At 40.8% G+C, this 13,623-nt stretch overlaps 1 protein-coding gene and 1 long non-coding RNA gene across 2 annotated transcripts; both read right to left on the bottom strand.

The window, feature by feature from the left end:
- Positions 1-3,819: 3,819 nt before the first annotated feature.
- LOC114921437 (uncharacterized) lies at positions 3,820-7,767 on the bottom strand. The gene is made up of 3 exons (XR_003809734.2): positions 7,714-7,767; positions 7,538-7,619; positions 3,820-3,931 (listed from the first exon to the last, which is right to left on the bottom strand). It is a non-coding gene; the product is annotated as an uncharacterized lncRNA (long non-coding RNA).
- A 3,678-nt stretch (positions 7,768-11,445) lies between these two features.
- On the bottom strand, positions 11,446-13,279 carry LOC109999797 (glycine N-acyltransferase-like protein 3). The gene is made up of 4 exons (XM_065956272.1): positions 13,266-13,279; positions 12,850-12,947; positions 12,582-12,705; positions 11,446-12,070 (listed from the first exon to the last, which is right to left on the bottom strand). The coding sequence occupies exons 1-4, from the start codon at positions 13,277-13,279 to the stop codon at positions 11,671-11,673; spliced, it is 636 nt and encodes a 211-aa protein (XP_065812344.1). The 3' UTR covers positions 11,446-11,670.
- Positions 13,280-13,623: the final 344 nt, after the last annotated feature.

The following is a 13,623-nucleotide window of genomic DNA, read 5'->3' as shown; positions in this document are numbered from 1 at the left end:
TGTTTCATTTATTTGGTTAACATTATAATTTGGGCCCTTAACGAACGTCAAGCTGGCGTGTAATGAAGTTATGCCTGCTAACGTAATGCTAAATATCACAACGACGGCAACGCTAGCGTGCCGTCACCGTATATACACAGGCAACTTTACTATTACGCCAGACTAACGTATATTTATTACATTCATTAAGGGACAGAACAGGACACAAGAGGCCCTTATCCGTTGGTGAACCGCCAACGAAAGCCTGTTCAGTGGCCGCAGGAATGCAGCCCAAAAGGGATTTGGACATTAAGTTATTATTGTTCTTAAGTGAGCTTAGCTGCTAGGTAAGTTCACTTGTCTACAGAAAGTAGTGTGATAAAGTTACATCTTTGGAGGTACCAGTGTTGTCATACAAATAAGCTTTTACTGTTGTGTTGTGATAGAGAGTTTGTGAAAGAGCGTTCCCTGGTGGGGAAAGTGGACAGTAAAAACATCATGAACCGTGGTGATGGGGACATCAAAGGCTCCTGACACCACCCGATACGAGGTTGCACTGGCCAGCCAGTATAAATATATCCCCACTTCGAGGTCTTTGCTCCAGCCATGGTCCTTGGTGTATCCCAGACACTCCACCAAGGCCTTCACTGTCTGCCTTGACAGACGGAAGTCTTTCTTTAGTTCTCCATCTCCCAGGTAGAGGTGGACAGTAGCACTGTGGCCATTCAATTAGAGGTATTGTCCTCACAGGCCACGCTGAGTAGGGACAGGATGTTTCAGTTGTCTGAACTTGTGTTTCCAAAGTGAAAAGTGTTTTACCATTCATGAAGTGTTTTTTGGTTACTGATATAATACTGTTGTCAGTTTGCTGTGAAATTCACTGTTTGAATTTAATTCAATGTTAAGAAATGAAGTGGTTACTAATAAACATACTTGTCACACAATAGTATTTATTGATTTATCTGAGTGTATATACCCTCAATATTTGAGGTGAGGAGCTTACATTAACTTCCTTACATAATCCCAGTTTACCCTTACAAATATTTAGTGTGTCCTATTTACATGGTCTTCATTTTGTAATAGGAATAGTAGCTTTTCTCCTTCTTGCCACATTGTGTGCATGAACCAATGACAAAAATGACATATTCCGATATTTATGTGTCTTACCACCTCAGATGTTGCTGCTTTTTCGACTGTACGATGCATGTGCCACATGTGGACAAGCTACTGCAGTTACAGGGTCCTGTGCTTGCTCTCTTATTACATATTATTCATAGCTGTGTAAAAGTTAAACCTGAATGCTTGAAAAGTATACTATAATGTTAATAGTATATTTCAGAATGTAATTAAATAAATTACTGCTAATATTAGCATGCTAATCATATTTCAACCACGGGTGTTATATATAAATGACAAGATGAGAGATTGTTGACTGTTTTTTTAAAATTATGTTAATTATTTTTTTTACATGGTCGATAATCAAAGTCAGAGTAAAACACACAAACAAACTACCAATGAACAAGTTGATGAAAAGGCACCCAGTTTGATTAAAGCAGAATTACAAGAATGATGGAACGCACCCTTTGCCAGATGAATGAGATCCGTCTCCGTTAACATTTACTGCGCCCGGATGACGATCAAATACCGCTGAATTAACTTAGACCCGATGTCACAGGTAAATGTTTTTGTCCCATGTAAAATAAGGACAATCGAAATGAAGCACTTGTCAGCTTATTTCACGGCATTTACCTCCAGATGGGCCGTTTTTTACATTCCAGGACCGGAAACCGGAAACCAGTTTAACCGGGGCCAAGCATACTGCAAAATAACCGACAACTGGCAGTCATACTACATACTACTGTTGAACGCAGTATGCAGTATGCAGTATATACTGCATACTGATTTAGATAGTAGTATGTAGTACGTGGTTTCGAAAACAGCCAGGGTCTTCGATGTCAGGACTCAACCCAGACCTCAACTCAGGCCTCAGCTTCTCTGTGTTCCTGTTCCTGTTCCAGCAGAGCGCCGTCTGCGGGAGGCCCTGCCCACTCCTATGACTCCTGTGTCTCTGTGGGAGGTTCTGCCCACTCCTGTTTCTTGGTTGGAGGTCCTGCCCACTCTCGTGTCTCCTTGGGAGGCCCCTCCCACTCCCGTGTCTCCTTGGGAGGCCCCTCCCACTCTCGTGTCTCCTTGGGAGGCCCCTCCCACTCTCGTGTCTCCTTGGGAGGCCCCTCCCACTCCCGTGTCTCTGTTGGAGGCCATGCCAACTTCTGTTTCCTCGTGGGAGGTCCTGCCCACTTCTGTGGCTGTTTTCGAAACCGTGTACTATAATACTAGTACATACTGATTTGGCCAAAATGCAGTATGCAGTAAAACCAGGAAGTGAAACGCTGTATGATTTCATTCTAAACATCTCCTGTCGATTCAAAAACCATGGGGGGAGGGGGAGCAGTCGATCATTTTTTTTTATTCATAATATTTAGAAAATTAAAACTTTATTTGTAAAGTTCTTTGAACGGTTTACAAAGTGCAGAAGAACTCAGCATAAGAAACCAAACAACAGCTAAAAAACCACGACCGCAAAAGTTAGAACAGGACACAGTAAACAACGGAGGACGAGCAGCAGAGGTCATCACCTCCGAGGTCATCCGTTGGGTACTTAAAGCTGGTGTTTTAAGCGGTGAAGAGAACCTGATGTGTGATGTCTCTTCCTGCAGGTGGTGGGTGGATTAGACATTCACAAAAAGATGGTGGTGGACATGTGACAACCTCCTGCTCTCGCTGCGTTTACTGAAGTTCTGCTTGAAGACGACGTCCAGCACTCTGTTTGTTTTCAACAAAAGTATTTTCTCTGTGAAAAATCCCCCCCTCTCCCTCCGTCCTCACCCAACTTTTATTGACATGCAGTTGACTTACAGGTGAAATCTGTGTCTTTCTTTCAGAGATGTAACCATATTATTGAATGCATTTGTCTTACTGGAGTGTTGCATTATTTATACTTGAAGATCAGATTTTTTTAAACGACAGACGTACAAACACGCAGGAAGTGAAAGATCATTTTCCCCGTCGTCAGCACTTCTGTGTCATTAAGCTCCGAGTCCGATTTGTATTGAACACTCGGACGTTGATGTAAACATTATTTAGAGGTCACAAAGCGCTTGATGACACATTAGAAACTGAAATGGTTCGTTCAGACCAAAAGTGAAGGCGGGTTTTAAACGCGCCGAGTTACTGCAGAGAAGCCCGTTTAAGTACACGCCACCTGCTTTCCTTTTTATTAACGGTAGATTAACTTCTTCATCTCTTTCATCGCTACTGCGCTCGTTATATTTGAGTCCAACTGTAAAAAAAAAATTATATATATATATATATATATATATATATATATATATATATATTGGTGAGAACCCAAAGTGATTCCAGGAGTCTAAAACCCCCAAAAAGATGATTCAAGGACCTGGTACTGATCCTAGCTAACAGGTCATCAGACTGGGACCTGGTACTGATTTTAATTGTACTATAAACCCTGTGTTAGACAGGAACCACCCAGAACCCCACGCTGCTTCTAAGAGCTGTTTAATTAAACTTGTTGAACATTTTGATTTATGTGATGTTTGGAGATATTTCAATCAGAGTCTGCATCAGTACACCTGGACGCACTGTAAAGATAACTTGTTGTCTATGGCCAGACTCGATCGTATGTATTGTTTCAGTCATCATGTTAATGTGTTCAAAAGTTGTTCCATATGTCCAGTTGGCATATCAGACCACTCTCTTGTTCAGTGTTTAGTGTTTGTTAAAGATGTTAAATGTAAGAGTGTTTCCTGAAGTGTGTTAACTTCCTCGTTTATTCCCTCTGGATATGTGAAGGTGCAGCTCATCTCCACAGTCGATCCTTTACGGGCACAGATCCACACAGAAGAGTACGTCACATCCCAGAGATCCTGAACCGCTGAAACACAGAGCACATCAGGAACAACCATCAACATTCATAACTTTCAGAAGAAAAAATAAAAACCTCAACATATCTCAACGTCTAAAAATCATCTGATCACGATTCTATCCAACTGTAATCATTTTAAAGACTCAAAAATGTAAACAGGCTTTTTTAGAATGGGAGTGTATGTGACTAGATGTGCTTTTCTGCAGCCAGCCTCAAGTGGACACCCGAGGAACTGCAGGATTTTACACTTCAGTATCGGCTTCATGTTTGCACATGTGATGTTTGTTACAGTTTGACTTTGAGATGTGATGATCCTTTAATATTTTGTTTTAGGGGTGCCAGTCATGTCTCTCTCCTGGCATTTAAGATAAGTCAGTTGTTTTTTTGTCGTTTTAAGTTTTAGTTAAGTTTTTTGTTTAGATTATTTGAACCAAAAAAGATTGTACACAAAAAGTGTACACCCTTACATTAAATGATAAAACCCCACAAATAGAAACTCCACAACCAATGTAGGCCTAATTCAAAGCAAAATATATTGTATTATATTAATGATCTCCGTGAACAACAATATAAACTCAAACACTCAACCCACACTAAAAAAATAACAAATACTCAACATCCCACAATCCCTCAGTCCTCACAAAGTAAAAAAGAAACAGTCCAACTCAAAATTCCACTTCGGGTTTTTACTCAGTTCCAACAAAAAATGAGGAAAAGATCTTCAGTTCAGTTTATGAAAACAAACAAAATAATATCTACCATTCAGCGAAATAAAGAAGTCAGTTTTAGCTGTATGCTGCACACGTCAGTCAGTCTGTCTAAAAGTTCAGTCCAGTACAATAAGTCCAGAATCCAGTGCTGGTCTTGGCTGCTGTGTTGAGGGATCTGACCGACTTTCGTGTTTGGATGACAGGTGAAGAGTGAAGGCGAACTATCTGTGAGGGTAATGGAGATCAGGGTGATCGGAGTTGTTGATGACGGTAGAAAATGAGACAAGGGATTATCTGCCTTGCTGATTTTCGAACGTGCTTTTTAGCGTGTTTTTTTCTACGATCTTTCTGTCACTCTCAGCTCTCCTCTCCTGCTGCCCTCTGTACTGCTCAGCCCGACTGAATGAAATACAGAGGCGCGAACAGTGAGCGAGTAGCCAGAGGGAAGTGGGTGTGAATGTAGCCGATTTGGGGGTGTAAACTTGTGGTGAAAACAACAGAGTGTCCAGAGAGTCACATGTCGTTGCTTGGTTGGTAGGTAGAATTAGCTTCATATCATTGTATTTAATGATGAGTGTTTCACTGTATTAGAGAGAATCTGAGAACAAACTCTGCTTTAGAACAAATACTGCAGGGGTAAAGTCTGAGAGCATAAATAATAAAACACATTTTAATTTGTGGTATCTAAGAGTGATAAGCAGACTTGGTTTTTGGTATATGTCAAGAAAAAGAGGTGACCTTCCTTTTAGACGTGAAAACGGATGATTCAAACTAAAGTCAGAAAACGACTTCATGTGTGGAGACGTCACATCACAGAATACGAAACATTGTTTGTAGTATTTCTGAGAGTATCAGGGATCCTGAAACACAAAGTGCAGAACAAAGCACTAGTGTTGTAGTACTCCAAATCAGTCTTGGTCTCAGGACCACTTTTTGAAGGTCTCGGTCTCTGACTGGGCGGACTCAGGATTTCAAATAAAGACCGGTCAAGACCACCACTGATCGGCTATTTCTCCACGTTATCACTGAGATCAGAAGGAAAACGCGTCTTTTAAGTGAGGGACACGCCCCCTGCACTCAAGATGAGGATTTGTCAGTGATATTTATGGTCTTGGTCTTTGTCTTGTCTCGGTCTCACCCTGCCTTGGTCTTTGTCTTGGTCTTGTCTCTGAGCACTCTGGTGTCGGTTCATGTGGTCTGGACTATAACACTACAAAGCGTGTAAGGAGCAGCTTTATCCCTGCAGCCATTATAGAGCAGAACAAGTCAGCGAGACAGCAGACTGGGGAAGCTGATGTCATGCTTCTAAATGGTTAATCTATTTATTATCTATTTTAATTGTTTAGACTCTGTAACTTTTAGAAGAAGATATACTTTATTAATCCAGCGAGGCGAAATTACATTTTTATGCTCTACTGAAACACACACACACACACACACAAGCACAAACAGGATACTGTGGTCATGCACTGATGGAGAGATGTCAGAGTGAGGGGGGGGAGTTGGAGGGGGAGGGGCACATCGGCAGTGCTCAGGAAGTGTACTGGCACCTCTCAGACTACTAGACCAATTATCAGACTTGCTCTGCACCAGGACTTGAACCAGCGACCCTCCGTTCCCCAACCCAAGTCCTAAAAGACTCAAAGCTCTTTTACACTGCAGGTCACACCAACACATTCACACGCTGATGGTAGAGGCTGCTGAGTAAAGAGTCCATCAGTATTAACTCATCCATTCATACACATTCATACGCTGATGGTAGAGGCCGCTGAGTAAAGAGTCCGTCAGTATTAACTCATCCATTCATACACATTCATACGCCCTCGACCTTCCGGTTAAGAAACGACCGACTCTACCACTGAGCCACAGCAGACCCTCTTACAGATCAACTTGTCCATCATGAGTTCGATTGGAACCTACACATTTATGCACTTCTGCACTTCTACCCGTGTACCGAGCATTTGCACTGTTCTATGTTTTGTCCGTGCGTTATTAAGTTTATTTGACTTTCCCTGCAACCAGATTTACCTACAGGTACAAATAAAGTCACCTGTACCTGATCCACTTTTCACACAGATGACCTTCAGTCTGTATTAATCAGTCCCACATTTTATGAAGGTAGATATGTTGTAAAATAGGAGAGTTTGTAGAATGTGATGTGAGCTTCAAGGAAAAAAAAGTGAACTTGTATGTAAAAATGTTTTGCAACACATTTTGCGAGACGTCTGTAGCAAAACAAATTTGTACTTGTTGCAATGCCCCCTCCCCCTCCCCCTCCCTCCTCCCCTCGCTGTGTGTCTGCGTGTGGGGGGAATTGGCCAATCAGAAGTAAATTTCCCCATTCAAATCCTCCATTGATTTTTCACAAAATTCTTATATCAAGAGATTGGTGACTGAAACCGAGACAACCAGCCACCCCAATACTCGTGACTATAGTACATTTAATTCGGCGCCAAAACGGCATCGAAAAACAGAGAAAAAGGCAAAGATACAAGACTGATACATAACTTTTGTCCTGAGTCAAGGGACTACCTATCCCACAATCCCTTGCGAATTATATCGTTTCTTCTTAAAAGTAACTTGAGTCTTTATAGTGTTTATACTGTTAATGCGAGTGTTGTACTATCTTGTAGTTTGTGATTGTGGTGAATATATAAACTGCATTCACTGGAAATTTACTTCTGATTGGCCAATTCCCCCCACACACAGACACACAGCGAGGGGAGGGGGGCATTTCTACAAGTACAAATTTGTTTTGCACACATCACATTCTACAAGCTCTCACATCACATTCTACAAGCTCTCACATCACATTCTACAAGCTCTCCTATTTTGCAACATATCTACCTTCATACACATTTCCTCTTTTTTTAATGAAGTGAATGAAAGTGTAGACATGACGTACCTGACACAGAGTGGAGGACGACGATAAACCAACTCACTGCTCTGATTAAACTCATCGCTGCTCCTCTCATCTCTCGTTGTGACTTTAAGGAAGATAAAAGATGTTAGCAGGTAGAATAATCAGAACACAGCAGCACTCAAACATTAGTAGACATGTTGAGGAATCATTCTACTTACATGTGAAGAAGAGTAACGTCTGAAAGACGACTCTCCTCTGCAGGCAGTGAGCGGACGACAGATATCAGAGTGTTTTTAATAACTACACTTCCTTCCTCTTTACATGATTAATATATTTGATAAGACAAACACCAGGAAGAACGTCACAGATAACCCAACATGTCTTCTTTCCTAACACAACTTAAACCCTAAACAAAGTGATTACTGTCCAAGTGTCAGACCTTTGGGTGAATGCATTAGTTTAGAAAAAGTCAGCCAACATATACACACATGCAGAGTCGAACAAAAATATGAGATGTGATGCACAAAGATTCACAAAATTATACATTTTTTATTTGCTATATGCATTAAAAACACAATTCAAGATATTTCCAGCCCGACCGGGTTCTTCATCAGCTGCTGTATGGTACATAATAACACCTGAACCTCCATCCATCTATACCACTTTTGGTTGCGGGGGCCTGGAGCTGATCTGAGCATCATTGGTGGAGAGGCGGGGTTACACCTCTCACCTCGTCTCGTCTCGTCCCACGCTGCACGCTGCACGCCTTTATCCCTCGTGCTGCCATGAAGCGTTTTTAATGATATCAAGAGAAAACACTAGTAGAGAAAAGTAGAGAAAAAGATGTGAAGGAGGTCAATGAAAGTCTGAAGAGGAAGAGAAAGCGCCACCTTTATGAGGTCTCTGAAAACCTGACTTTTAGTGACAGATGAAGTGAAGAGGAAAAAACAACACATCGAGATTTACAGTGACCTCTCATGTTTCTGTGTTCTCCTTTCAGCCACACGGGGGCGGTGTTGATCCAGGCGGAATTTTAATGTATTGGATGGATCCGTTTAAGATGACTCAGCAGTTTAACATGACGTCACCTTCAGAGAGGAAGAATACAAATATAGTCAGATATAAATATCAATTAAATATATTTGTCTGATATATTTGAATGTTTCACACTCAGGTAACATTAATAACTGAAGTAAATACATGATAATTTAATTACCACAATTATTATTATAACTATTACTGCATAGTAATAATATTAACACAGAATCTAATAAAATAAAATAAACAAAAGAAATGGTTGTAAAACTAAACTTTTATCAAAGCTTAATACAGGTAGAAGAGCAAAAGCGTAAAAATATATTTATTTCATTATTATTATTATTTTTTTTTTAATTTATGTTGTTAAATTAAATTAAATTAAAAAAATATATATTTAACCTAATTTTCTATTATTTTATTTATTTGTAGTTATATTTTTTAAATTAATTTATTAAATTAAATTATTTTAAATTTATATTCTATTTTACAAATTATTTATTACATTTGTTTTTGTTTTATTCTGTTATTATGTTTTAACTTAAATGTGTTTTATTTTGTGGTATTTTGTTTCGTGTTTCATGTTATTTTATTATTTATTAATTTATGGATTTAAACATTTTAAAACTATTATTTGAGTCGAGTTAGACTATCATGGTAGGCGGGATCTGCTCATGTTATTGACAGGCATCTCGGACCAATAGGCGTCATTCTTTGTGGCTACGTCACTCGCTGTCAGTTGTTTGGTGTCGCTCGCGCTGCCTGCAGACAGCAGCTAGGCCGGCTGTCAGCTGGAGAAGCTAGCAGCAGGAGGAGGAAACTTTCAACCTTTTAAACCGACTTTTTGATTCTGAACTCGGGTCCTAGCATGCATGGGCTCACATGACACCATGAGATTAAGGGTTGTTCATCGTCCTGGAACAGAAGTTTAAAGTGATCGTCTTGTCTTCATTTACAAACTATTGTTTCTTATTTTGTGACGTTTCATCGGCTTGCATCTTTTACAGGATGATAGTTCACTCAGACAACTCACATTTGTATTTGTTTAAGACATTTATTGCTGCTTATAGTGCTTTCACACTTGCAGAAACCTCCTGATATTTACACAAGGAGCTGCATGTGTGAATGCAAACAGCCACATTTTTCGCTTGGACTTCACCTGGAGTTTCTCCTGCCAGACGCCTGGTATTTTTTACACAGTGAGTCCGAGTGAGCTGAAGTGAGAGCGCAGCAGGATATTCTCCAGAGAATTCACCTCGAGCCAATAGGTGGGGGGGAGTGACGTTTATATACTGTGACTACTGCACGGTGCATAGACTGTATACTGTATAGATTCAGGTGTGCAGAGATTTTTTTCAACATTTTTCTACAAAGTTTTGAGACAAACATTTGCTAAAACACATCAAACTGATTTTTCAGTTTTTGCTCATCTGGCCTCCGCAATATTTCAGCTTTTTTGACGAGGCTATTTCATGAAGCAATAACTCTCTTAGGGTCATATTTGGACAGAGCAAAAACAAAATGGGACTCAGATTCTACAACATCCATAGTGTGTGACCATCTGTCTAAAATGTTGTCTAACAAACTTGATCCCCTACAATATGCCTATAAAGCAAAACGTGGTGTAGAGGATGCAAGTCTCACAATTTTAGACACTGTCACCAAACACTTTGACTCTGCACATCCCCACACTAGGATTCTATTCGTGGATGTCTCCTCTGCTTTTAATACTGTACACACAGACACTCTGTTGCGCCGCCTCTGGGACCTTCATGTCCACCCAACACTGGTTTTATGGATTAAGAGTTTTTTACATGAAAGACTACAACAGGTGTTTTTAAATGGTTTTAATTCCAGTAAATTGGTTTTAAACACAGGTCTTCCCCAGGGTTGTGTTTTATCTCCCTTTCTCTTCTCGGTTTACACAAACAACATCTCCTACAACAGTGAAAGAATGACACTTTTTAAGTATGCAGATGACATGGCCCTGGTTGCGCAACTGACTGACACCACTGCCCTGACTCAATACCAGCAGGCAGTCAACAACCTGGTCCAGACAATTGGAGAAGACTCACTGGAGCTCAACATCACAAAGGCTAAGGAGTTGTGCTGTGGGGGCAGAGGGAAAATCACCATCACCTCTCTTCCAACCACTCACAATCCAGGGTCAGCTTGTAGAGCAGGTTCTTTCTTTTAAATATCTGGGAACAGAGATTGACATCTGTCTCTCCTTTTCACAGCATGCTGACTCTGTCTACAAGAAATCACAACAGAGACTCCACCTGATGAGGAAACTGAGGACTTCTAATGTCAGCAAACACATTTTAACTCTGGTTTACCAATCACTTATTGAATCCATCCTCACTTTTAACATCTCATCCTGGTACAACTCCTTCACCACCAAATACAAAACCAAACTCTCCCGCATCGTTAATCAGGCCAGCAAAATTATCGGTTCACCACAAACTACCCTCTCCGAACTGTATAATCGCTGCCATCAGGCAGACGCTACAAAGTCCCTCTGGCCCGGAAAAACATCTACAAAAAATCCTTCATTCCCTCTGCAATAACCATTCTGAACAAAATCAAATAGACCCCCCTTTTTAGAAACTGTTGTTTTTAAGTCCTCTTTTAACCCAGTGCACTTTCTGATTTTAATGTAAGTTGTGTTTATTGTTCGAGCCTTGTCGAAGGAGAATTTCTGTCTCTGTTGGGACAGACAATAAAGTATATCTATCTATCAAATCACACAACTTAGAAAGTCCAGAATCTTGAAAGTGACACATTATCCTCCTTTTCAACAAGTTTAATAAAAGCTCCCCGAATCATCTCTGTGAAGTTTCCACTGATCCTAATAATAATAACAATAATAATAATGATAATAATAATTAAAGTTTATTTATAAAGCACTTATCAAAACCAACATCAGAAAGTGTTTTACAGAAAAAAGAAAAATCCCAACAGTCAAATACATAAAAATAAAATCCTATTAAAAAAGCATGAAAAATAAAACAACAGCGCAGCAATCTTCCAATGAACAGAGAAAAGAGAAACAACCGAGACAGAGATTGGCAATTTCAGTTTTGTCAGCGTTTAATTTGAGATATTTCCTGTGGAATATAAAACCCTGCTGTAAGTATTTAAAACTCATTGAACTCAAACCACGCCCCTCTGCATGAGGGCACCTCAGTGAAGCCCAGCTTTGTAAAGAGCCTGTGGGAGGGCGTGTTCCCCTCCTGAATGAAGGTGTACACAGGGTACCCCTCAGCATGGAGCCTCCTCGCCATGCTGCAGATCAGGACTTTGGCATAACCTTTCCCTCTGTGCTCCGGCAGCGTGTACAGCATGCCCATGGAGCATTTATTATACACCAGGATCCAGGACACGGGCTGACCTTCGTCATCCAGCACGCAGCAGGAGGGGAAGTTTAGGATCATGTTTCTAATCAGAACGAGAGCCCGATCGCTCTTTGAAAACTTCCACGTCTGATTCACCAAGCTGATGTGCGACTCGTCCAGAGAGCTGAGTGACATCCCCGAGCTGAAGAAGAACAGAGCAGATTAAAGCTGAGCTCAGGCTGAGGAGAAACTAATCTGACTGGTCTTTTTGAGGGAACGGTTTCCAAGTCTAGAGCTGCTGCCGCTGCCAGGACACAATAAATTCACATTGTTTTCATGATTTCTTGGTGATATTTCCTTGAAAGAGAAAAAAAATGTTACGCATCCAACCTTACAGTCACTACGGAGGGAAGCAGAAGTAACATTTCTCTCAACCTAGCAACAATGAACGAATCAAGCACCAGAGTAGGTTTGTGACCCTGTATAAACCAGCTCTCTCAGAACGGTCTGTTTTGGTGTGTGTGTCTCTTTAAATGCAATGACCCCCCCCATAAAATTTAAGATATGGTCCTCAAAAACCTCAAACTACCAAATTTATCGGGTCGGGATTAAAACGAAGAGAGACAACACCCCCCCGATCCTCCGGTAGCCTAGGACTGATTAAATGTAAATAATGATTTTGTAAAGGAATCGCTGCATGAATAGACTCTCACCTGTCTATATCAGGAAGGCTGGAAACATCCTGCAGGAACATCAATCGACACACGTGCTGCTCACGGCCCGGGGCTTCTTTTTCTGACGCCACTGATTTAAATATTTCCGTGTAGCCTTGATCAAATCCTTGGACAGAGTCGTGAAGATATTGATTACATTCATGAGACACAGAAACTGAAAAATGTTGTTGAAGGTGCTTGGTTCTGTGTTTCTTTTAAATATTCAGAAAACGTATAATGTCAAAGAATAAAAGGGCTCATTTGCTCTCATTAAGACAGAGGAACCTGGTCCAATCGATGACCGACGACTTCCTGATGGTTTCTTCAAGACTGGTTTTATCATTTGCAAAAATAAGGATCGCCCTTCTGTAAGAAACATGACATTAACATTGTGCGTGCAGGAAAACAAAAGAGCCCTTTGTTTACATATCAAGAGTTCAGCTCAGCTGTGGAATAATTGAAGAGAACCCTAAATGTAGGAAAACGTTTACAAGCCATCCGGTCCCTGCATGACCAAAGTGGGAGTTGTGTCCGCATCCTCATGTCAGACGCATTCCCTGTGCTTGTTAGGGTTACCCCTTGTCACCAATTGCAGGAAGGGGGAGGAGGGTTTCCAGTTTCAGGGGCCTCAAAATCTCATCCGTGCTTTTTTTGCAGATGATGTGATTTTGTCGGCTTCCTCACACTCCAGCAGGCATTGGGGCGGTTTTGCAGCCGAGTGCGAAATGGCTGGGATGCCGACCCCTCTCTTTGCCCCCAATTCTACAATTCTACAATTCACTTAGCAGACACACAAGTACAACACAAGCAAGGATCTAGAAAAAAGGGAACAATGTCAGTAAGAGCAAACGATCAGCTTTGAGTCTGATTGGACACACAGGTGCTGACAGGAAGTGACCAGAGGCAAAGCACAACATTGAGGGCAGTTCTTGAGAGCTCTAATCAGTATAGAAACCATCTTATAAGTCGTCGTTATCAAACAAAAACCATCGTCATTACCATCATCATCATCAATAATATGGAGACCATCATCATTAAGTTA

This window comes from Labrus bergylta, chromosome 6 (genome assembly GCF_963930695.1).
Source record: "Labrus bergylta chromosome 6, fLabBer1.1, whole genome shotgun sequence".
In the NCBI taxonomy this organism is placed as follows: Eukaryota; Metazoa; Chordata; class Actinopteri; order Labriformes; family Labridae; genus Labrus; species Labrus bergylta.
The sequence above is the reverse complement of the archived record's forward strand: the minus strand, read 5'-3'. Positions and strand labels throughout refer to the sequence as shown.